General features: G+C 44.3%; 1 protein-coding gene across 4 annotated transcripts in view; it reads right to left on the bottom strand.

The window, feature by feature from the left end:
- The window catches only part of DNM1L (dynamin 1 like), a 63,508-nt gene that overhangs the window by 15,442 nt on the left and 22,622 nt on the right, over positions 1-25,444 (bottom strand). For 2 of the 4 annotated variants that reach the window (XM_040439050.1, XM_040439061.1), the window contains 11 exons: positions 22,795-22,866; positions 14,182-14,268; positions 13,718-13,880; positions 12,222-12,342; positions 11,617-11,748; positions 8,390-8,596; positions 7,623-7,743; positions 7,357-7,512; positions 4,507-4,596; positions 3,584-3,676; positions 3,446-3,505 (listed from right to left, as the gene is read on the bottom strand). In XM_040439050.1, the coding sequence (XP_040294984.1) occupies positions 3,446-3,505; positions 3,584-3,676; positions 4,507-4,596; positions 7,357-7,512; positions 7,623-7,743; positions 8,390-8,596; positions 11,617-11,748; positions 12,222-12,342; positions 13,718-13,880; positions 14,182-14,268; positions 22,795-22,866 (1,302 nt within the window). Of the gene's footprint in view, positions 1-1,112; positions 1,191-3,445; positions 3,506-3,583; positions 3,677-4,506; positions 4,597-7,356; positions 7,513-7,622; positions 7,744-8,389; positions 8,597-11,616; positions 11,749-12,221; positions 12,343-13,717; positions 13,881-14,181; positions 14,269-22,794; positions 22,867-25,444 lie in introns of all 4 variants that reach the window. The other 2 variants (XM_040439076.1, XM_040439068.1) reach the window with 2 other exon arrangements.

Genomic DNA, 25,444 nt, shown 5'->3' with positions numbered 1-25,444 from the left:
ACATGTTGGTGCTGTTTACTATTAATATGAGGCACATGGAGCTTCAAAATTAGTAACACTATGTGCTCACATTAATAGTAACCCCTTCATGTACCTCCTCACATGATGGACAACATGGGGTTAATACGAGGTACATGATAGGGTTATTTAGTATCAATGTGAGGCACATGGAGGTCCAAACTGATAAAACCAGGTGTCTCATGGAAATAGCAAATAATCCCATCATATGCCTCCTCACATAATGGCAACATAGGGTTATTGTGAGGTGCAAACTGATAAAACCACGTGGTCAGTAAGCAACGGCATCATGTACCAAACACATTAACCTCATGTTGTCCATTATGTGAGGAAGTAGTTGCCATCAACGAGAGGCAAATGGTTTTATCAATTTAGACTTGCCTCACATTATTAGTAATTAACCCCATCAAGCACCTCTTCACATAATGAGCAATTAATACTTTACCAAAACAAAACAAAAAAAAAATATATAAATAAACCCATGTTGCCCAGCATGGGGTAAATGTGTGGGTATTTTTATATTTTTTTGCGCGGTGTAGAGTATTGCAATACTTTTCTTGGTATCAAAATCTAATCAAAATTCTGGAATTCTAGACCAGGGATGAGAGAACTTGTGTTTTCAAGTTCGGCGTACAAGGTTTGGGTTATCTAAGAATTCCGCTATGGACTCCTTAGATAACCCGAACCTTGTACGCCGAACTTGAAAACACAAGTTCGCTCAAAACTAATCATGAGAACTCTATAGAAACCTTCATTCCTTACGTGAGGGATTCAAATGTCAACCACTCCCTATGGTTTTACTGAACCAAACTGATCACCACAGGGTTCTACGTCCAATAGTGAAGGCGTTCTGGTTGTTGCAGCCCTAATATGGACCCTAAAATGCAACTGTACAGTTGTGAGAACATGGCCTAAGCCGTGTGGCTGCCTGCTCTGCAGAGTCCTTAGTAGGACTCCTGTGTCATGCATGAATGATGCACAGCATGCAAAATGGAGCCACAGCCACAATCATCATGCTGCTGGGTGAACATGCAACACGTGTCCTTTCATGCCAATGTAAAAGAACATGCAGCATGGCGTTAGCTGGCACAGACCTTGCCATCAGTATCAGCTGAAGTAGCAGGGGAAGGCTCCAGAGAGGCAGGGGCCAGGGGCCCTTGAGTTTTAGTAGACTGAAGGGAGAAAGAGAACCAGATGCAGAATTAACCAAAAGCACAGACTCTCGCACAGTAACACGAGCAGAATGTCCTGTTTGGAGAAGCATGCAGAGACGTCTGCTGGATCCAAGAGAAGACGGACAGAACTGCTGGAATGTCAGACCAGGTAATACATGGCCAAACCAGGTCCTCAAGCGTGAGAGTCTCTCTGGCTGATAAGAGAACAGACTATACTGTAGTGATCTCCAACTGCTCCATAACCACAACCCTCAGGATGCCCCAGGTATGGATTGACGTAAGGCAGATGCCCAGTTTGGAGATCACTGCAGTACGAGACTATGTTAAGAAAGTACTCTCGCTGACAAAAAAACAACACACCAAGGAGTTGTTAGAATTGAATGAAACTTTCTACGTGTGAGTGTAATGATGATATATGTAAGTGATTACAACATTAGCGCGAAAGGAGAAGTTTATTGGAGAAAACTGTACAGTTGAAAGGAGGCACTAGTAACCTGTTGTGCCATCCCTAGCCTGGATACAAGATGAGAGAAGGTTGGGCATGGAGGCATACAGGTTCCGTATGGTCTTCTGCAGCCGTTTGGCCACAGATGTTGTAGCTGGGACTGTAGATCCTGCACTCTTGTCAGCTGCTGAAGCTGGCGCCCCAGCTGGTACCATAAATGCCTGAGTGTGGGTTAGGGTTCATTCACACGTCCGCAAATGGGTCTGCATCCGTTCCGCAATACCTATTCATTCTCTATGGGGCCGGAAGAGATGCGGAGAACACACTATATGCTCTCTGCATCCGTATTTCCAGAGCGCGACCCAAAACTTCCGGGCTGCGGGTCCGCAAAAAAAAAATATATATATATATATATATAAAATAGAACATGTCCTATTCTTGTCCACAATTGCAGACAAGAATAGGCAGTTCTATGGGGGGGCGCCGGCCGGGTGTATTGCGGATCCGCAATACACTACGGACGTGTGAATGGACCCATAGCATTATGCTGCTGAAAACTGCCAGTTGGAAGCCCTGCCATGAGAGGCAACACCTGTGGTCTCAGGATGTCCTGTACATATCCCTGAGCAGATAGTGGCCCTCGTATCACTACTGGTGGTAACTGACTGACATATGTGATGGCCTCCCAGTTCATCACACCAGCAGGATTGAAGCGCTCTCCACAAGGCCTCCATCGTGGGATCACAAACGGAAGCTGGATCACTAAAGATTATACAGTTTCAGCCTGTAGTAGTCAAGATTTCTCGTTTGAGGCACACCTCCAAACAAAGGGGACGGTGGCTGTCTGGCTGGCAAATGGTGGCTGGCTTCCTCTAAATGGTTCGGGCACAGACAGGGGTGTGTAGTGAAAGGGCCACTTGTGTCTGGATGGTAGACAATGAAACGGTGGATCAAATTATCCTCTTTACTAGTGGTCTGTCAGGGCCTGTACACTGTGTGCCGTCACGTTACCACTGCTCCCAAAAATTCCTAACAGCTAGGTCTCTTGTGGCAAGACCAAGCGTCTGATCAGACCATGCTTGTAATCATCTACATATCTGCATGCCACGTTCTGCTTCTATCTGGGTGCGTTATTTTTTTGTCAATGAGTGTGTAAGATTTCAATCTGGTAATTCACATAGCACTGCAGCTAGAAGAGCTTTCACCCCCTCCCCTCCGTTTGTTGATGACCTTTATATGCAGACAAAACCTTTTGAATTGTTATCAATAGCAAAATCCATGCACGGCAATGGATCACGAGCAGCAAAGCATCTTTAAGTCGTTTTAGCTGATGCATGAAAAAAACGAAATTAAATAAAAAAAAAAAAAGCATACTATTGAAATAAAATATATATACAAATAAATAAAACTGTAACACTATTTGTAATTGTGGAAATTAATAGGAAGGGTTTGAAAGGCTACTGGGCGTCAAGCCACCCAAGAATGACAGAGGACACCTACAAACAATGCAGCCCTCCATTGGATACACCTGTGAAGTACTAACAGTAGTAGAACCCGAAAATAATATATTGTTTTTTAGTAAATGGCCATGTAGAGGAAGCTTATGGATCAAGCAGAAGACAAAGGACCTCTTGCCACTTCAAGCTAGCAATGGGCAGGGGTAGCAGCAGTTGGCCCCCCACTGATCACTAGTGATAGGCCATCACCGTCAGGCCAGAGACCACCTCTTATATCATGCTACTGGGATCTCCAGAATTCCTTCCGTTTCACCGACGTCATTTACACAATGGTCACCTGATAAAATCACCTTATCTCTGGGCGCTGCAGGAGGGGGCAAATCTCTGGCTATTCTATTCCGCCTCTGTTCCTGCATACACAAAAATAAAAGGGCATTACTGTTTACATGGCCACTTCATGGGGAGGGCGGGTGCGACGCCATCCTCACCTCTATGTTGTTGTTCATCACTCCGCAGGCATCTGCAAAGTCAGGGTGCTTGGTGTTGATGTAAGCCAGTTCAATCGCCACTAAATTGTGAACCTAGAGAGGAATTTAGAAGACGGCTGATGACCGTTCTATACAGACAGAACTACACACACAGCTACAAATGTGAAAGGTTACAGAGTGCGTCATCAATGAGAACAACTGCAGCGGCCTCTGCAGGCAAAAGGAGGTATTACACAGCACCCATTCAAATGAGTAGATTACTTATCTTATATGATGAGCTCTTCAGAGTCAGAAATAAGTCTGGAGCAATGGACTCCCTTCTATGTCAGCTGAATGGATTATGACAACCCTCTTAAAGGGGTTCTGTACCTATCCTGATTATCTATCCTCTGGATAGATTATGAGCATCTGATCAGCGGGGGTCCGTCACCTGGAGTCCTGGGTGTCGGACACCTTCCAATCAGATGCTGATGATTTATCCAAAGGATAGATCATCAGTAATAAAAAAAAGGTATAGAACCCCTTTAAAGAGGACTGGTTAGCGGCCCAACTTCGGAAAAGTACTTGTACTTCGCCTTGAAGTAACAATCCTGGTGCATCTTTTCTCACATCTCTGCATTATGCCATGTGTGCCAGTCAGATTGTGTAGGGGCATGGTGACACCCAGTTGTCAAATTATTCAAAGATGTCCAGGAGGAATAAAAGAGGAACAACATGACTCAGATGTTCCAGTATTGTTATTTCATGAGGATTACAAGGATTTACTAAAAACAGAAGAGCTTACAGTCACCTTTTAATATATTACTTCGCTGAGGTTCAGATTACAGTTGTCATGTGTGGATCCAAATCACAAAATACATCAATTATATAGAACTTCAATTATAGAAAGCAGATCTCAATGTATCCTGAAAAGGACTTCTTACCATCTCATTAGTCACTGGCAGTCGCTTCCGCAGAAGACATGTGACGACTTCGACAATGGCATCGTGCAATTTAGGAAACCTCAAGAGCTCCTGTGAGAAAAGCAGAAAATGTAACATTTTCCCCCCAAATATATTACTTTAAAAAGGACCTCTGAAGGAGGTGATAATCTTGTCCCTTGGCTTTTTCAGTTGTTTGCAGGACGTTTTTAACAGATCCGTTTTTCAGTTTTTTGTTTCAGTAGTGTTTACGGTTCCATTCCGTTTTTCCGTTCCGATTTTAATGGAGCCACGGAACGTGATTTGCGGGCAATGATAGGACATGTTCTATCTTTGAATGGAACGGAAATACAGAAACGGAATGCATACGGAGTACATTACTTTTTTTTTGCGGAACCATTAAAATAAATGGTTCCGTATACGGAACTCAAAAAATGGCCCGTATAAGGAACGCAAAAAACGTTAGTGTGAATGAGCCTTTAGGGTCCATTAACACTTCCATAGTGTATTGCAGATCCGCAATACACCCGACCGGCACCTCCCATAGAACTGCCCATTCTGGTCCGCAATTAGGGACAAGAATAGGACATTTTTTGCGGAGCCGCGGCACAGAAAAGCGGATGCGGACAGCACACTGTGTGCTGCCCCCATAGAGAATGAATGGGTCCGCACCCATTTCGCAAAATTGCATAACGGATGCGGACCCATTTGCGGATGTGTGAATGGAGCCTTAGTCTGTAGAATTTCCAGCCTTGTAAAAATCCTGCAGAGAACACGGGGGTTAATTTCTTGCTGCTCTTTATGTTTGGGCGAGCCTGGAAGTGACTTTAAATTGTTCCACAGAGGAACGAACCTCCATTTTGACTAAATCCTGAATATTCTGGAGTAAGGATGGGGATTCTTCCGCTACCAATTTATCCAGACAGGGTTGACAAGTTTTTCTTTTGCAAATTCCATATTCTCTGATTTTAGTCTTGTGCGTAGATTTTCTTGGGGTCTCCTTAACACACAGCCCATAATCAGTTACCAAAAGGAAAAAATAATCTCCTAAAAAGGAGATAACAGGCATACCCCACTAACCGCCAGGAGTACCATGCTGGATTCGGAGTGTAGCTCCTATCTTTCAGTGCGCTGTTGCATCTCCCCTTCTTCCTGCATTTTGTGTGCATTCAAGGGGTATGGAAGATCTGGCCGACTGGTCAAAGTCTGCTGCTGCTTCCTTCCATGCTGGCTGGCGTCCCCTCTTCAATAAGGCTGTGCACCCCCCCCCCCATCCTGTTCAGGTGGAACGCATGTGTCACTTCCCATGCGCCCATAACAGGCCGGCAGTTAACCACGAGGAGAAGATGACTCCTCCCACCTCTTCGCCAACCGAAGGGTACGAGGTGGACACCAGGGATCACCCCATGGCATAATGAAGAGGAAACGAACGGGCTTTACAGAAGCTCCTAGTGGAGACTTACGTTGCCAGCTAACCTCCACTAGGCATTAGGTAATTACCCTAGAAGTCCTGCAGCCCTCTAATAGACCCCATCCCCCTGTCCTACGGACAGGAAACAGGAAGAAACTGAGCAGTGGAGTACAGAGGACCCTTTTAAAGATCTGGGAAGTTCCTGTTTGATGTCCGGAAAGGGGGGGGGGGGGGGATCTCTCACAGGTGCTGTCATAGGGGTAAAGGGAAAAAACAACAAAAAAAATAACATAGCAACCAATACATTATCTTTTAGACCGTTTTGTTAAAGGGCTTCTGTCACCCCCCAAAGCTCATTTTTGGGCATATTACAATCCTTATTGAACGACTATTCCCTATATAGGGTTCTTACCTTGTTCTGTGGCTTTGTTTTATTTAAAAAAAAAAAAAATCCAAAAAAAAAAAAAAAAAAAAAAAAAACGAGCTTTTAAAATATGCAAATGACTTCACTACCAGCAAGTAGGGCGTGTACTTGCTGGTAGCCGCCGCATCCTCTTTTTAAAAAACCGCCCCCTCCTCCAGTTGATTGACAGGGCTAGCGAGCGCTTTCCTCCTCCGGCTGGCCCCGTCAGCATTTCAAATCCCGCGCCTGCGCCTTACGTGTCTTCATTCGGCGCAGGCGCTCTGAGAGAAGGACGCTTGCTTCCTCAGCACTCCCTCAGTGCGCCTGCGCCGATGACGTCACCTGTAAACCCAAAAGAGAAGACGTCATCGACGAAGGCGCACTGAGGGAGTGCGGAGGAAGCGAGCGTCCTTCTCTCAGAGCGCCTGCGCCGAATGAAGACACGCAAGGCGCAGGCGCAGGATTTGAAATGCTGACGGGGCCAGCCGGAGGAGGAGAGCGCTCGCTGGCCCTGTCAATCAACTGGAGGAGGGGGTGGGTTTTTTTAAAAGGAGGATGCAGCGGCTACCAGCAAGTAGACGCCCTACTTGCTGTTAGTGAAGTCATTTGCATATTTTAAAAGCTTGATTATTTTTATGAAACAAAGCCACAGAACAAGGTAAGAGCCCTATATAGGGAATAGTCGTCCAATAAGGATTTTAATATGCCCAAAAATGAAAAATGAGTTTTGGGGGGTGACAGAAGTCCTTTAAACAAGGCCCTTTGTAGTTCAATTTCTCACCATTTTCAATTCCTCCGCTTGCTGTCAGCAAACGGTAAAATTCATGGTTTATATTCAGAGACTGAGAGCCTGTCCTGTTCACACTGGTGCAGATTTTACCTGCAATCAATTTAACACCATGGTGTCAAAAGCCATGCCCTTGTCTACCAGAGGTCAGATTACAGGCGTGTTAGGCCTGCAGTAAGGGCAGATTCACATGCTGTGTAATTAGCGCCAGCCTTGGCGGTGTATTAATAGTAAGGTGTGTACGGTGCCGACCTGTGTGCTGTAATTACTGCAGTGCTGGATAATCCTCTGCATCTCCTCGTGGACAAGCTCCACACAGCGCAAACTCGGCTCCTCCAATCGTTTCACCTGCCGCTTTACAAGCAGCTCAAAGGAGACTTCTGGAACAAATAAGGCTGGCCGGGGACCCTGGAGACGTAATAGAAGACTTGTCAGGAGAGGATACATTATATATTTATATACCTAGTTGTGTTACTTACACCCCCCCCCAAATCTAGGAACACCTCAGTAAAACTCACAGTTGCATTTCTGATAGCGGTCAGGATGTCAATCGTAGTCAGGCCGCCCAATGGATCTACAGACTCCAACGTCCTCCCAAACGTTTCATGAAAAATGTAGCAAATTCGAGCACCCCCGCACCTGGACAGAGAAATATTGTAGCAGAGACCAGAAGGGAAAGCTGGGTGTCAATTAGTATGGCCGATATTACAGGTAGTCAACCCAGCATTCCCAGACTCCTACACACAGCAGTCTTGTCCATCGAGGCATTCCCCTCTCATCTTACTGAATAATCAGGCTCTAAGAAAGCTGGGTAATAACAACTATCTTCTTCAGTAACCGGGTCACTTTCCAGGAACAGACATCATATTTAAAAGGGTTTTCCGTGACTTTTCTACTGATGACTTATCCATTGGATAGGATAGGTCATCAGCATCTGACCGGTGGGGATCTGGTCAGTTGTTTGTGAACAACGCTGCGGCCTTCTCCCAGCTCACCAAGCACATCGCTGTCCATTTGATAGCGGCTTTGCTTGGTATCGCAGCTCAGCCCCATTCAATGCTATGGGGCTAGGCTGCTCTTAAGTCATGTGATCAATGAACATGATGTCACATGGCCTAGGCTATACTGCAAGAAGGCTATGGCGCAACTGCAAGCTCCAGTGCCTTCTCCAACAGCTGATCGGCAGGGGTCCCGGGTGTCAGACCCCCAACGATCAGATATCCAGAGGATAGGTCATCAGTGGAAAACTCTCAGGAAAAACCCTTTACGATCCAGGTGCACTTACAGCTCTGAGGTTTCAATGTATTTTGCGGTTCCTTCGATTGTGTTACAATATTCAGCAGCAAACTTTGTAATGAGCTGGAGCAGTGTGGCGCTCTTGTCATCCACCGGCTCGCCATAACTGTTCAGCAGAGACTGATACTGAGCTGCTAAAACATTGATCCTGGTCTTCAGCTCCGGCAAGCAGTCTCTGATGTGGTGCATCAGCAGCCTATAGACAGGACACACAATATGACAATGTAAATCAACGCACTGTAATAAAGGAATCAGCTCTCTTCCTCCTACAACTGGATATATAAAAAAAAAACGGAATCAAGGGGTCTTAAAGGGGTTGTCTCACTTCAGCAAATGGCTTTTATCATGTAGAGAAAGTTACTACAAGCCACTTACTAATGTATTGTGATTGTTCATATTGCTTCCTTTGCTGGTTAGACAATTTTTTCCATTACATTATACACTGCTAGTTTCCATGGTTACGACTATCCTGAAATGCCAGCACTGGTCGTGCTTGCACACTATAGGAAAAAGCGCCGGCCTATGTAAGTTTCCACAGTCCCGGCCACCAGAAAGGCCAGCACTTTTTGCTATAATGTGCAAGCATGACCACCGCTGATGGATTGCAGGGTGGTCATAAGCAAAGGAAGCAATATGGACAATCACAATACATTAGTAAGTGCCTTGTATTAACTTCCTCTACATGATAAATGCCATTTGCTGAAGTGAGACAACCCGTTTAAATATTGAGGAGCTATCCACTGGTAAGGTTATCAATATCTCATCAAGGGGGGGTCCAAATCCCAACACCTCCCCCAGTCGGCTATTAGAAGGGGCTATGGAACTCGGGTGAGCGTTGCAGTCTCATTCTCAGTCACACTGCCTTTCTGCTGCTCAGTACCATTCAAGTGCATGGGACTGAGCTGCTATGAAAAGCACGGCACTATACATTGTACTGAGCTGGGGTTTATAGACAGGAAAGTCGGAAAAGGTTTCCTGGGATTACTATGGTGTTTACAGATATGCTCATGCAGTTGCTTACCACATGTACATCTCCCCATGCTTTTTCTTTAAAATTTTGACTCTCCTGGCCCATTTTTACCATGTAAAAAAATCACTGGTTACTTTCCATCCTGTATCCAACCAAACCCATGATGCACTTCTCTCTCTGCCACAGCTCCAGCACCGCCCCTAACAACATCCTGCCAGTTTATAGCTCCTCCCACCCAGCTAGTTACATAGACACTCCCCTATCACTGCCCCTATTGCTGCTTTGACACAGCCATGAACATACAGTTAGGTCCATATATATATATATAGACACTGACACATTTTGTTTTTATTACCTGTTTACTAAAACATTCAAGTTATAGTTATATAATGGACAAAGTCTTTCCTTTGAGGGTATCCACATAAAAATTGGATGAAGGGTTTAGGAGTTTCAGCTTCTTTACATGTGGCACCCTGTTGTTTTTAAAGGGACCAAAAGTATTTGGACAACTGACTCAAAGACGGTCATGGGCAGGTGTGGGCAATTCCTTATTATTTCATTTTTAATTAAGCACATAAAAGGCCTGGAGTTGATTTGAGGTGTGGTGCTTGCATTTTGAAGATTTTGCTGAGAAGTAAAGATTTCGGTCAAAGAAGCCATCCTTCATCTGCAAAAGCAGAAAAAAACCATCCGAGAAATTGCTACACTATTAGGAGTGGCAAAATCTACAATTTGGTACATCCTGAGAAAGACAAAGCAAGCATTGGTGACCTCAACAATGCAAAAAGACCCGGACTCCCATGGAAGACAACAGTGGTGGATGATCGCAGAATAATTACCATGGTGAAGAGAAGCCCCTTCACAACAGCCAACCAAGTGAACAACGCTCTCCAGGATATAGGCGTATCAATATCCAAATCTACCATAAAGAGAAGACTACATGAAAGTAAATACAGAGGGTTCACTGCACGGTGCGAGCCACTCATAAGCCTCAAGAATAGGAAGGCTAGATTGGACTTTGCTAAAAAAAAAAAAAAACATCTTAAAAAACCCAGCACACTTCTGGAAGAACATTCTTTGGACAGATGAAACCAAGATCAATCTCTACCAGAATGATGGAAAGAAAAAAGTATGGCGAAGGCCTGGTACAGCTCATGATCCAAAGCATACCATGTCATCTGTAAAACACGGCAGAGGCAGTGTGATGGCTTGGGCATGCATGGCTGCCAGTGGCACTGGGTCCTAGTGTTTATTGATGATGTGACACAGGACAGAAGCAGCTGGATGAATTCTGGGGTTTTCAGAGACATACTGTGTGCTCAAATCCAGCCAAACTGATTGTCCATCTGTATTATGAAATGCTGACCAATGACCCAAAAAATAAAGCCAAAGCAACCAAGAAGTTTATTAAAGCAAAGAAGTGGAATATTCTTGAATGGCCGTCAGTCCCCTGATCTGAACCCAATAGAGCATTTCACTTGGTAAAGACTAAACTTCAGACAGAAAGGCCCACAAACAAACAGCAACTGAAAACCGCGGCAGTAAAGGCCGGGCAGAGCATTAAAAAGGGGGAAACCGCGTCCAGTGATGTCCATGAGTTCAAGACTTCAGTCATTGCCAACAAAGGGTTTTCAACGAAGTATTAGAAATTAACATTTTATTTACAATTATTTAATGTGTCCAGTTACTTTAGAGCCCCTGAAATGAAGGGATGGAGTTTAAAAAATACTTTTAGTTCCTCACATTTTTATGCAATCATTTTGTTTAACCCACTGAAGTAAAGCTGAAAGTCTGAACTTGAGCTGCATCTGAATTGTTCTGTTCAAAATCCATTGTGGTAATGTACAGAACAGAAATTAGAAAAATGTTGTCTCTATCCAAATACAGTACATATGTGACCTAACTGTAATATCACAGGAAAGAGCTGCATGGACATGGCCATGTGACCACAGCCCAGAACAGAAGACAGCAGCTATACATTAGAAAACTACAGCTACCATCATAAATAATTAATTTAAAGGGATGTTGGTGCAAGCCGGAAAACCCCTTAAAGTATTACATGGTTACTATTCAAAAGAGCTGCTCTTAGCGTCTCTCCTTCCTGGTTCATTAGGGGGAGGGGGATTCTGAGTGCGAGGGGCTCTATAACAGATATATGCCCCAATAACTCAGAAATGATATCAAGTTTGTTTCAGGTGAGCTGAAACATGCACTGACAATCACAACCTACCTCCCGGTTCACTTACCTGTTCAGTGTCCGAGCAAGGTACTTGGTTCCATTTCTATTGGCCAAAGATGGGTATTTCTTCTGTAGAAAAGCATACTCATCCCGGATGGAGTCTGCAACAATTTTCTTGTTATTAATATCTAGCTGACTCCTAAAACATAGTATAAAACAATAGATTAAAGTGAATCCCAACCATTTATCATTATGTCGTTTTTAATACTTAAAATCTCGCTGTACGAGTCAGACTTCATCTTTCTTGATTCAGAGCTTCAAATCTCAAACATTTAAAATGAGACATTCTTCCTGCGGTCACCACTAGAGGGAGCTATAAGAGCCATTTCCAATTGTGCTACTACTGAGTTTAATATATAACCAGCATGTAGTAAGCGCCCTCTAGTGGTGAAAACAGGCAGCCAGTGGGTTGCTGGGGATTCAGAGCTTTGTATCAGAAAATAAGAGCTTTAACCATTATAAAGATGTATTACAGGTAAATCAACATAGAATTTTGGACCTATTAAGATTAAAACACCAAAAAAAAGCAGACAATGACCAAGTACATTGATAGCACAGATTAATATATCGGCAGCGTCCTTTAATTATTCCTTGAACTTATTAAGTCACTACCTGTTGACCACTCCAATAATGCCCAGTTTCACAGGAATGACCCTCCCCAGCAAAACGTCCATGGCATCTGTACCAGCATCCATGAGGTCCAGCTTGGTGATGACAGCGAGCGTTCTCCGCCCTGACAGACAGATTTTGACAAAGTTAGATCAAAATGTTTCTATTGCGAAATAGTGATGCGAGTTCTAATATTCCCCAAGCTAGGAAAAAAAACAAAAAAAAAATTTTTTTTGCATGCACTGATCACAAAAACTTCCAATTTGCAGGACTAGCCTCAGTCATATGCATCTTCCTTCTCTTGTATCTGAGAACGCAACTTCTTATTCATTTGAAAGCTAGATTTCCATCTAAGGCCTCGTGCACACGACCGTATCCCTTCTGTGGTCCGCAAATCGCGTATCCGCAAAATACAGATATGGTCTATATGCTGTACACATTTTATTCGGGGACCTATTGTTTTCAATGGGTCCATGGTCTGTATTTTGGGGACATGTTCTTTTTGCAGAACGGACATAGTTATGCGGAAAGCAAAAAGATGATCAGCGTGCTTTCCGCATCCATATGTCTGCTCCGCAAAAAGATAGAACATGGCCTACACTTGTCCGCAAAATGCAGACCAAGAACCCATCGTAGCCAATAGGTCCAGAAAACATGCATATGCAACACAGACAGGATCCGTGATTTGCAGACCGAGGAACAGGTAAGGTTGTGTGCATGGGAACTAAATGAAATTAGAAGAAAACATCTACTTTCCCCCCAAGGAACAATGCCACTTTTGTCCATGAGCCGTGTCCAGTATTGAGATCTGTATTAACTTGACTCATGCTGAGGTGCAATACCAGGACCGGCCTGGGGAGAAGAGTGGTGCTGTTTTGTAAAAAAAATAATTAATTATGTATATTTCTATATCTCCTATTTTTCAATATGCTTACAGGAGAACGTCCAAAGAGGTCATATAAAATACTCTTTTAGAGTGTATTACAATGTTAGGGCTCCCAAAGTGAGGTATGAGCTGTCACGAAGGACACTGATCAAAATCATGATCCAATCAATGTCCACATCGGAATTACAACGGCTATTCAGTTCAGTTGGATCATGACACTGAGTGTTACCTATGACAACACTGATTGGCTGGAGCGCAGCACTGGAGGTGTGGTCATGAGGATCAGTACAGTCAGGGGATGTAGCTATGCATTTCCTCTGCAGCGGCCACTGCAGGACAAATGCAGTATTACAAAGTACACAGCTTTTATTCACATGAATGGGCAACCACATCAGAGTCTAGTACAGCGTAAATGATATTTGTGGGGAGCTCTCTACTGTGGCTAATGGAGGAGGGTCCCGAGCAGGGGTTCCCTTCTATGAAATCAGTATTAGGACAGGGGTTGCCTTTATTAACACATTACATATAAAAATAGGATATCTATATAGAGAAGAGGAGGTCTTGATCTAGGTGTCAGTAAAACATGTCAGGCCTAGCACTCCTCAATGCTCACCGTCCGGATCACACTCTCTGGCAACCTTCAGAGCCTCAGACGTAGCCATGTCCGTGTTGGCAGCAGTGACGGCCAGAATGATGGAATTGGGGTTACTGATGTACCGGAAAATGAGCTCCCGGATCTGAACTTCAATGTCTTTGGGCTGGTCGCCTACAGGTACCTACAGGTATTGGTTAGAGAGGAAAAAAAAAATAATAATTGATAACGGAATTGTGCCAGACCAACATGGCCGATTTCTTCTAGCAACAGCGCCACACCTGTCCATGGTTTGTTCCTGTACTGCAGCTTAGCATAACTAAAGTAAATGTGGCAGTAATGCAATACCAGGCACAACCCATGCACAGGGGTGGCGCTGTTTGATTTAAAAAAAAAAAAAAAAAAAAAAACAGCCATGTGTTCAAATCCAGGACAGCCATTTAAAAGTGAGTTATTGATGGCATAAAGAACATAACATCTGTTACCTTTGTCATCCCGGGTAAATCCACCAGTGTCAGGTTGACAACATTGGGAGAGAATATCTTCAAATGGATGGGTTCTGAACTAATACCCTAGTATAAAGAAAAGACTGTCAGCTAAAAGGCATTATAAAATCAATTAATAATACTGATTAGAGAACTATAATTCATAGGGCCTTATAGTGAAATAAGATGGGGCCCCACCACCTAGTGTAAGAATTAAATGCTATTATGTTTTTATTGAACACACCATGTAAACATTCACAGTGCAGGTGGAAAAAGTATGTGAACCCTTGGATTTAATAACTGGTTGAACCTCCTTTGGCAGCAATAACTTCAACCAAACGTTTCCTGTAGTTGCAGATCAGACGTGCACAACTGTCAGGAGTAATTCTTGACCATTCCTCTTTACAGAACTGTTTCAGTTCAGCAATATTCTTGGGATGTCTGGTGTGAATCGCTTTCTTGAGGTCATGCCACAGCATCTCTATCGGGTTGAGATCAGGACTCTGACTGGGCCACTCCTGAATGCGTATTTTCTTCTGTTTAAGCCATTCCGTTGTTGATTTACTTCTATGCTTTGGGTTGTTGTCCTGTTTCAACACCCATCTTCTCTTGAGCTTTAGTTGGTGGACAGATGGCCTTAAAGGGACTCTGTCACCACTTTCTAACCCCCCCTTTTAAAAGTATTGTTCTCTCCATGGCGCCCTTGTGATTACAAAGGTGTTGTTATAACAAATTCGCCGTCTCGTTTTGATAAAAATACCTTTTATCTAACCTGTCAATCTTGTGGATAAGGTGCCCAGGGCGTTTCTGAAGGTCTGAAGCTGCCGCCCGCCGCCGTTGGTGCCCAGCTCCTCCCCTGATCCTTTCAGCGCCGCCTGAATGTAAAGAAATCCGCCTCCGGCTCTCGCTCAGTGCCCCCTCCTCCTTTTCAAAGATCCCGCGCATGCGCACAGGCCTGTGCCTGATGCGCCCGTGCGGACATTTAGAATCAGCCTCATTGAGCGAAGTGCGCATTTCGCTCAACCTCCTCATAAGACGAGCACTGCAGCCAGCCACTCAGAGCCTGCGGCTCCATACAGCGCTTGGCAGGCTCTGAGTGGCTGGCTGCAGTGCTCGTCTTATGAGGAGGTTGAGCGAAGTGCGCGCATGCGCACTTCGCTCAATGAGGCTGATTCTAAATGTCCGCACGGGCGCATCAGGCACAGGCCTGTGCGCACGCGCGGGATCTTTGAAAAGGAGGAGGGGGCACTGAGCGAGAGCCGGAGGCGGATTTCTTTACATTCAGGTGGCGCTGAAAGGATCAGGGGAGGAGCTGGGCACCAACGGCGGCGGCGGGCGGCAGCTTCAGACCTTCAGAAACGCCCTGGGCACCTTATCCACAAGATTGACAGGTTAGATAAAAGGTATTTTTATCAAAACGAGACGGCGAATTTATGTTATAACAACACCTTTGTAATCACAAGGGCGCCATGGAGAGAACAATACTTTTAAAAGGGGGGGTTAGAAAGTGGTGACAGAGTCCCTTTAAGTTCTCCTGCAAAATGTCTTGATAAACTTGGGAATTCATTTTTCCTTCGATGATAGCAATCCGTCCAGGCCCTGACGCAGCAAAGCAGCCCCAAACCACGATGCCCCCACCACCATACTTCACAGTTGGGATGAGGTTTTGATGTTGGTGTGCTGTGCCTCTTTCTCCACGCATAGGGCCAGATTTATCATTAGTTCGTCAGAATAATGGAGTGAAAAAGTCGCAATCACTTAAACTGCGCAAAAATTAGCGACTTTTTTCTGCTCTGCACTATCCTTGCCAGTTTTCTGAAAGCGAGCGTGTTTTCTTATGTAAATGAATCTCTAGACAGATTTACTATTGCGACTATTTAAAAAGTCACAAAAAAGTCGCAAAAAAATGCGCAATTTCACTCCAGTGATGACCATGCTTTTATGAGACTTTTTAATAGAACATGCAACTTTTTTGTAAAGACGTGCGACTTTTCATAAAGATGTGCGACTTTTGCAAAGCTGCTTACTGACGGATAAACTACTACAGTCAGACCACATTTATTACAGTCTTAAAGGGCCGATCATAAATCTGACTTGGCTAAAACTGACTTTAGCCATATGTGAAAGTGGAGTGAGCTGTCAGAGTAATGATAAATCTGGCCCATAGTGTTGTGTGTTTCTTCCAAACAACTCAACTTTGGTTTCATCTGTCCACAGAATATTTTGCCAGTACTGCTGTGGGACATCCAGGTGCTCTTGTGCAAACTGTGAACGTGTAGCAATGTTTTTTTTTGGACAGCAGTGGCTTCCTCTGTGGTATCCTCCCATGAAATCTATTCTTGTTTAGTGTTTTACGTATCGTAGATTCGCTAACAGGGATGTCAGCATATGCCATAGACTTTTGTAAGTCCTTAGCTGACACTCTAGGATTCTTCTTCACCTCATTGAGCAGTCTGCGCTGTGCTCTTGCAGTCATCTTTACAGGACAGCCACTCCTAGAGAGAGTCGCAGCAGTGCTGAACTTTCTCCATTTATAGACAATTTGTCTTACCGTGGACTGATGAACAGCAAGGCTTTTGGAGATACTTTTATAACCCTTTCCAGCTATATGCAAGTCAACAATTCTTAATCGTAGGTCTTCTGAGAGCTCTTTTGTGCGAGGCATCATTCACATCAGGCAATGCTTCTTGTGAAAAGCAAACCCAGAACTGGTGTGTGTTTTTTATAGGGCAGCTGTAACCAACACCTCCAATCTCATCTCATTGATTGGACTCCAGTTGTCTGACACCTCACTCCAATTAGCTCTTGGAGATGTCATTAGTCTAGGGGTTCACATACTTTTTCCACCTTCACTGTGAATGTTTACATGGTGTGTTCAATAAAAACATGGTAACATTTAATTCTTTGTGTGTTATTAGTTTAAGCAGACTGTGATTGTCTATTGCTGTGACTTAGATGAAGATCAGATCACATTTTATGACCAATTTGTGCAGAAATCCATATCATTCCAAAGGGTTCACATACTTTTTCTTGCAACTGTATATCCGAAAACCCACATTATAACAAAAAGCTAGCATATTGTTATTCCCTCCAAAAAAGGTACAATGCTCCTACACCTGACTGGGCCCCTCAACCTCTGGGCCCCATAACAAGCGCTATGCTATAATTAAGCCCATGGTCCTGGTACTTTCTATTGCTTACAAGTAAAATTTCACTTAAAGGAGTTAGCTACTTTATAAGAATATGCGGTATATGGCCATACAGTGCATGCTGCGGCATAATAAACTCATGGTATGCTTTCAGCGGAGCTGCCGTTGGCCCCAGGCTGTCAGTCCATGGGCCATGTCATGAGTGCAGTGCCTCGGCCACCCCATCCATGGGAAGCAAAATGGCAGTGGTCATGCGAGTTACTCGTGTGACTGCTTTCGGCTGAATCCTCCAGAGGGGTGAGTTGTAGTTTGTATTCGTACCATTTTGATCATTCCATTTTTTCGGGAGGTGAGACAGCAAACCTCACATGGATTTTTTTTTTCTTTTTACAGTGTTAATCATGCAGGATAAATAATGTGATATTGTTATAACTAGGGTTGTCCCGATACCACTTTTTTAGGACCGAGTACAAGTACCGATACTTTTTTTCAAGTAGTCACCGATACCGAATACCGATACTTTTTTTAAATGTCATGTGACCATTTTGGGGGATCTGTGGATCTGTGGATGACGCACTGTCATGTGGGGGATCTGTGGATGGCACTGTTATGGGGGACCTGTGGATGGCACTGTTATGGGGGATCTGTGGATGGCACTGTTATGGGGGATCTGTGGATGGCACTGTTATGGGGGATCTGTGGATGGCACTGTTATGGGGATCTGTGGATGGCACTGTTATGGGGGATCTGTGGATGGCACTGTTATGGGGGATCTGTGGATGGCACTGTTATGGGGGATCTGTGGATGGCACTGTTATGGGGGATCTGTGGATGGCACTGTTATGGGGGATCTGTGGATGGCACTGTTATGGGGGATCTGTGGATGGCACTGTTATGGGGGATCTGTGGATGGCGCTGTTATGGGGATCTGTGGATGGCACTGTTATGGGGATCTGTGGATGGCACTGTTATGGGGATCTGTGGATGGCACTGTTATGGGGATCTGTGGATGGCACTGTTATGGGGATCTGTGGATGGCACTGTTATGGGGGATCTGTGGATGGCACTGTTATGGGGGATCTGTGGATGGCGCTGTTATGGGGATCTGTGGATGGTGCTGTTATGGGGGATCTGTGGATGGCACTGTTATGGGGATCTGTGGATGGCACTGTTATGGGGGATCTGTGGATGGCACTGTTATGGGGGATCTGTGGATGGCACTGTTATGGGGATCTGTGGATGGTACTGCTATGGGGTGGGATATCTGTGGATGGCATTGTTATGGGGTGGGGGGATCTGTGGATGGCATTGTTATTTGGTGGGGGATCTGTGGATGGAACTGTTATGGGGAGGATCTGTGGATGACACTGCTATATGTCATCCACAGATCCCCCTCATAACAGTGTCCCCCAATACACCGGGCCCCGCCGCTCACCGAAGTATTTATAAACGTGAATCCTTATCCTGTTGTTAAGTTGAACTAACGCTGCCCTCTCCCATGTTCCCCCTGTATCCCCACAGCACTTACTTAAGCTTCCATAGCAGGCAGAGCGGACGGCACCAGTAACGTCACTCACTGACGTCGCGCGCCTGCTCCGCCTGCTTCACTCATAAAGTGGGCGGAGCAGGCGCTCTACGTCAGTGAGTGACGTTACTGCTGCCGTCCGCTCTGCCTGCTATGGAAGCTTAAGTAAGTGCTGTGGGGATACAGGGGAACATGGGAGAGCGCAGCGTTAGTTCAACTTAACAACAGGATAAGGATTCACGTTTATAAATACTTCGGTGAGCGGCGGGGCCCGGTGTAAGAGTGCAGTGACTGCACCGGGCCCCGCCCATAGTTACGCCCATAGTATTCTATTTATATATCGGGGCGGGGTATCGGCGGCTGAGTACCGCCGAGAAAACTCGGAATCGGTCCCGATACCGATACTAGTATCGGTATCGGGACAACCCTAGTTATAACCCATATTAACCCCCCCCCCCCACTGCCTTTTTTTTTTTTTTTTTTTTTTTTTAGACTACCCCAGTGGAATTACTCACTACTTGATCAATATACTGCAAGCGCATAAACCCATTGCACAGGAGGGTAAAGTTTTTTTTTGTGGCGGTGGGAAGAATACAGCAATTCCCCCATTGTTTTCCTTTTTTTTTACATAATGGAAATGACCTGTCAGCATTATATCATATCAGGAAAGGAAACCAGTCACTATATATATATATATATATATATATATTTTTTTTTTTTTTTTAATAGCACTTTTGATGAAAAAAAAAGCATGTTTTTTAGAAAAAAGACTAATAACATTTTAACTTCTGTGTAATTAACTATGTTTTTTGTGGGACAAGTTGGATTTTATATTACTACAACAGTGTATATTCAGTCACTTTTTTTGTGTTTTTATATATTTATTTGAACTGCAACATGCATGGTGTAAGGGTACTTTCACATTAGCGTTTTTCTTTTCCGGCATAGAGTTCCGTCACAGGGGCTCTATACCGGAAAAGGACTGATCAGGCATATCCCCATGGATGTCTTCAGTTCAGTCATTTTGACCGACCAGGCAAAAGATAAAATCGCAGCATGCTACGGTTTTATCTCCGGCCAAAAAAACTGAAGACTTGCCTGAATGCAGCATTTTTTTTCATAGGAATATATTAGTGCCGGATCTGGCATTCAAAATACTGTAATGCTGGAACCATCCTTCCTGTCTGCGCATGCGCAGACCGGAAAAAAAGGTGAAAAAATAAAATAAAATGCCGGATCTGTTTTGCCAGATGACACCGGAAAGACGGATCCGGCATTTCAATGCATTTTTCTGACTGATCAGGCCTTTTTAAGACTGATCAGGATCCTGATCAGTCTTACAAATGAAAGTTGGCATACATTTTGCCGGATCCGGCAGGCAGTTCCAGCGACGGAACTGCTTGCCAGATCTCTCTGCCGCAAGTGTGAAAGTACCCTAAGAATAATGGTCCCCTCTGAAACTCCTTAGATGCCACGCTCACTATTGTACCCAGCATCTCAGAAGTTAATTGAACCAGACTTGTACACCAACCCAACTTAGCCCCATCGCTGCTGTATCCATACTTGAAGTGGGGAGTTAGCAGGGCCACCCTATCCGTAGGAAGGTTTCTGATTGTTTATTTTTTCTATTTTAAAGTCACATTTCCCTGAAGAAAACCATGCAGCGGAGCCAAATTACATTATGAGCAGCAGAACTGGAAGTCTGAGACACTGGTACATATGCCGGGAAATCATAAAGGCACAATGAGGACACGTGAAAATTTTACAGGATTAATTAGGCTCTTCTCCAATCCTCTATAATGACTTCATGCAGCCGGTAATGTAGACATAGCAGAAGTAATCTCCACAGGAACAGTAACAGGATACGCCCACACTATACCCTTTATGACACTAGGGATGAGCGAATTTCATATTTTGAACTTCGACTTTGTGTCGTGGTATAAGCCGAATTGCCTTATGGATTCCGTTACCACGGACCATAACGCAATTCCATGACAGAATGCATGGCATGGCTCTAAAGGCATTGCGTTATTCATTCCGTCATAATTGAAGTCTATGGGCTGCATAACGGCTCCTACTGTACATAACAGAAACCGGACGAATCCGTTACGCAGATCATAGACTTCTATTATGACGGAATGAATAACGCAATGCCTCTAAAGGCATTCCATCATAGAATTGCATTATGGTCCGTGGTAACGGAATCCATAACGCAATTCAGCTTATAGCACAACACGAACTTCAAAACATGAAATTCACTCAACCCTAGTGGTCACGTCTGTACACTAACATGTCATTGACCCATGGGACTAGAGGACCCTTATTCTCATGATTGCCAGGAAGCCTGGGGATAGGCTGATAAATTTTGTTAATGAGAAAAGCCCTTTAAAGACACCTCCTTCCTCAGGATCCTGTTTCCTCAGTCCCTACGAAACATTATATAAAATGGAATACATGTGAATCCCGGTGGGGTATGGCTGCTCCGCACAAGTCTCTACTTCCTAAAGACAACTTGAGGGAGATTTATCAAAACTGGGACAAAGGAAAACTGACCCGTTGGCCCTAGCAACCAATAAGATTCATCTGCCCATTTTTCAAAGGAGCTCTGAAAAATGAAAGGCAGAATCTGATTGGTTGTTATGGGGAACTAAAGCAAGCAACTGTCAAGAGGGAAGCTTTCCCTCCCAGCAATCTCTTGCTAGCTAATGGAGGAGATCGCTGATGTTACATGCAGCGATCGCTATGCCATTGCTCATTCCCATACTGTGTAGTGGTTTGCTGGTGGGAGATCGTTAGTAGACAAAACAATCTGCCGCTGGCAAGCACTGATCTTTAAGAATGCTTAAAGGGGCTCTCTGGGAATTAAGAAAATGAAAATACTTTATTATAAATATATTCCCAAATACCTTTCATTAGTTATAATGGTTCGTTTTGTCTAGGGAGCAATCAATAGGAGAAATAAAATGCCCACTGTCCTATTAGTCCACACAGAACCTGTCCTAGTCACACAGGCGGATGAGTTACTTCACAACACTGAGCTAAAGAGCTGCCTCATCCTCCTCTCTGCTCTACTTGTCAGGGATTATGATCCTGAATACAGATGATATGAACTTCAGCTGAATCTCTGTAGGAATGGAGTTCATGAGGAGACATGAAGTACAGAGAGGATAGTGGGGATGTAAGTAATGAGCAGCAGCTCTTGTATGCAGTCTCCATTACCACAGTCTGTCCTGTCCATGTCTCCTAATGAGCTCATTTCCTTCAGAGATTCAGCTGAAGATCTTATCAGCTATATTCATGATCATAATCCCTGACAAGCAGAGCAGAGCAGGACGGCGGACATTTTATTTCTCCTAATGGTGGGTATTTGGGAATATGTTTATAACAAAGTAATATTTAGATATTTTCATTTTCTTAATTCCCGGAGGACCCCTTCAAAGATCAGAACTGCCCGATGACTGAGGCTCAGTTCACACCTGAGCGTTCTGAAAGGAGCGCTCTGTATGCGCGATTGTACGGGCGTTTACAAGCGCGCATACAGAGACAAGTGTGCACACAGTGTCGCGCGTTCCCGAAAGTCTATGTACGGGAACGCGCGACAAGCGCCCAAAAAAACGCTCCTGTACTTGTGTGAGCGTCGGGCGTTTTACAACGCGATCGTACGCGCTGTAAAACGCCCAGGTGAGAACCATTCCCATAGGGAAGCATTGGTTTCTCCTTGTTGAGCGTTTTACAGCGCGTAGGAACGCGCTGTAAAACGCTCAGGTGTGAACTGAGCCTGAGTGTTTGCCGTTCATCAGGCAATTGGCAGCAGTATTATACTGCAAGATGATTACTGATGAGTGCTCATGCGAATGCTTGCTAGCGATTACCAGTTGAAATATCGGCAGCTGTAATACAGCCGTAAGTCAGTTTTCCTTTGCACCAGTTCACACTTACTTTATTGTTCCCAGAAATCCTCTCTGTTTCATTCTCAATTTCTTGCCGAATTTCATCAAAGTCTGTAAAAATCTGAAAAAGAGGAAATATCATGACACATTTATTACAAAGCAGTAGTGGAAGACCAAAAGAAACATACTTACAGGTACAGATCCCACCCGCTGTGTGACGATGCTCCACATCCTGGCTCAACATGCTGGAACACCAAGAAAGGCCTGCACACCCAAACACTATCTGAGGGGGGGGGAAATCACCACTACGGGCAGTGAGCTGTGTGGCACTTCCCCGGCATTTCCAGTGTGTTGAGCTGGTATCAGTGGAGAGCGTCAGGAACCAGAGCAGCATTAGAACAGTAGCAGTGGGGGATTAGTGAGGGGGATTTTAAACCATTCAGGCCTTCATTTTTATCTCTTTGGAATCCCCTTTAAGGCTCCATTTACACGTCCGCAATTTCGTTCCGCATTTTGCGGAACGGAATTGTGGACCCATTCATTCCTATGGGGCAGCACCATGTGCTGCCCGGACACGGAATTGCGGATCCGCACTTCCGTTCCGCAAAAAAATAGAACATGTCCTATTCTTGTCTGCAATTGCGGACAAGAACAGGCATATTCTATTAGTGCCGGCAATGTGCGGTCCGCTTTTCAGGTTTTGCGGAACCACAAAACACGTTGCGGATGTGTGAATGGAGACTAATATTATGACAGTTGCCCCTCAGCAACAGAATACAAGTTGGAAGTCCCTCTTGGGGAAGCACGAACAGGGGCGAAACTGGATAATCTCTTCAAAGGGAACCTGTCACCATGAATATGGAGTGCAATCTGCAGGCAGCATGTTATAGAGCAGGAGGAGCTGAGCAGATTGATATATAGTTTTATGGGAAAAGATTTAGTAAAACTTTATAAATTCTAAATTTTTATTATAATTTATTATAAAATTTAAAGGGCTTCTCCTGGAATGATTTAAAATGGCTGCCAGCAACCTGTCCTAGAAAGTGAGTAGGACTGGTTGCCTCCACTTGCAGAGCTGCCCTGGAGGTAAGGACTCACTACACACTACACTCTGGAACTTACCTATACTACACATTGGTGTGTATTCCTTTCAGGCTGCTCAGCCAAAATGACATATCGTAGGCAGGATCGCATCATTACCATCTATTGTAGAGCTGTGTAGTGAGGCCCCGCCAACTCACCCCCCGAGGCAGCTCTGCAAGTGGTGGAAACCAGTCCTCATATTCTAGGACAGGTTCCTGGTGTCCATTTTAAATCATTCCCAGAGAACCCCTTTAAGTCCCTGCTCTTTTTAGGTTTAGTAGTCGTGTGGTTGACAGCTATCTGAGCATTACTAAGCATACAGGGAAGGTTGTCCATCACAGGACGACACATATGATGGCACTGCACTTTCCTGGTGACAGGTTCCCTTCAAGTATAAGGCCTCATGTCCATGTCTACATTATAGATCAATAATATAAGGCCCATAAAGTGTGCTTTTCATTTCATATGGCGCCACAAATTCCAATTCCTCAGATATTGTATTGGGTCTATGCAAAACAACTGCATACTCCATCACATGGAATAAGATGGACCTTTAGGGAGTCGCTGCTCAGGGCCTGTGCATATGACTGACTTTACCAAGTGCTCCTTTATGTCCTAGAAGTAGGGATGAGCGAACCCGGTGAAGTTCGGGTTCAGGCAAAGTTTAGGTTTGGGACCCGAACACCAAACCCGAACCCTATTAAAGATAATGGGGACCCAAACTTCACTTTATTATTTTCCGTTATAACATGGTTAGAATAGAAAATAATAGCATTCTTAAGATAGAATGCTAAATAAAATTGCCATTGAGGGGTTAAAAATAATACTAATAATAAAAACAAAACAAAAAAAAAAACCTCACCTCATCCACTTGATCGCACAGCCCATATCCTCTTCTTTCTTCAGGACCTGCGATGACAATACCGCACACTCACCACATGGTGAGCGCGGTGACGTCATTGAATGTCCTTTTGCAGGTCCTGAAGAAAGAACGGATACCGGCTGCGCGATTAAGTGGATGAGGTGAGTTTTTTTTTATTATTATTTTTAACCCCTCAATGGCCATTTTATTTAGCATTCTATCTTAAGAAAGCTATTATTTTCCGTTATCACGGAAAATAATAAAAATCACCCGAACACCGAACTTCAGTGAAAAAGTCCGGGTTCGGGTACTCAAACTCGCAAAGTTCGGTACGAACCCAAACATTGTAGTTCGGGTTTGCTCAACCCTACCTATGAGGCCTTTTTTTGAGGGGGGGGGGGGGGGGGGGGGGGAGGAGATACAATATTTCCTTATGGAGAGTGCTCCTGAAACGGTGTCATGAGTCTCATAGGCCAAGAAACGCTCCTCTGGAATCCTGGGAAGAGGACATGCAAATGCTGCCAGATGTGAGGTAGCTATCCTACAAGTCAATGTTCTTGAGACATGACTTGGATAATAACTAAGGCTACTTTCACACTAGCGTTTTCAATTACACTATTGAGATCTGTCATTGTCAATGGGGACAAAACTGAACGAAATGGAGTGCACCAAAATGCATTCCGTTCCATTTAGTTGCTTCCCCATTGCGGACAGAATAACGCTGCAAGCAGCAATTTTCTGTCCGCGATGTGGT

The sequence above is a fragment of the Bufo bufo genome, chromosome 1, assembly GCF_905171765.1.
Source record: "Bufo bufo chromosome 1, aBufBuf1.1, whole genome shotgun sequence".
NCBI classification, from domain to species: domain Eukaryota; kingdom Metazoa; phylum Chordata; class Amphibia; order Anura; family Bufonidae; genus Bufo; species Bufo bufo.
Note: the sequence above shows the minus strand (reverse complement) of the source record. Positions and strands in the feature narration are given on the sequence as shown.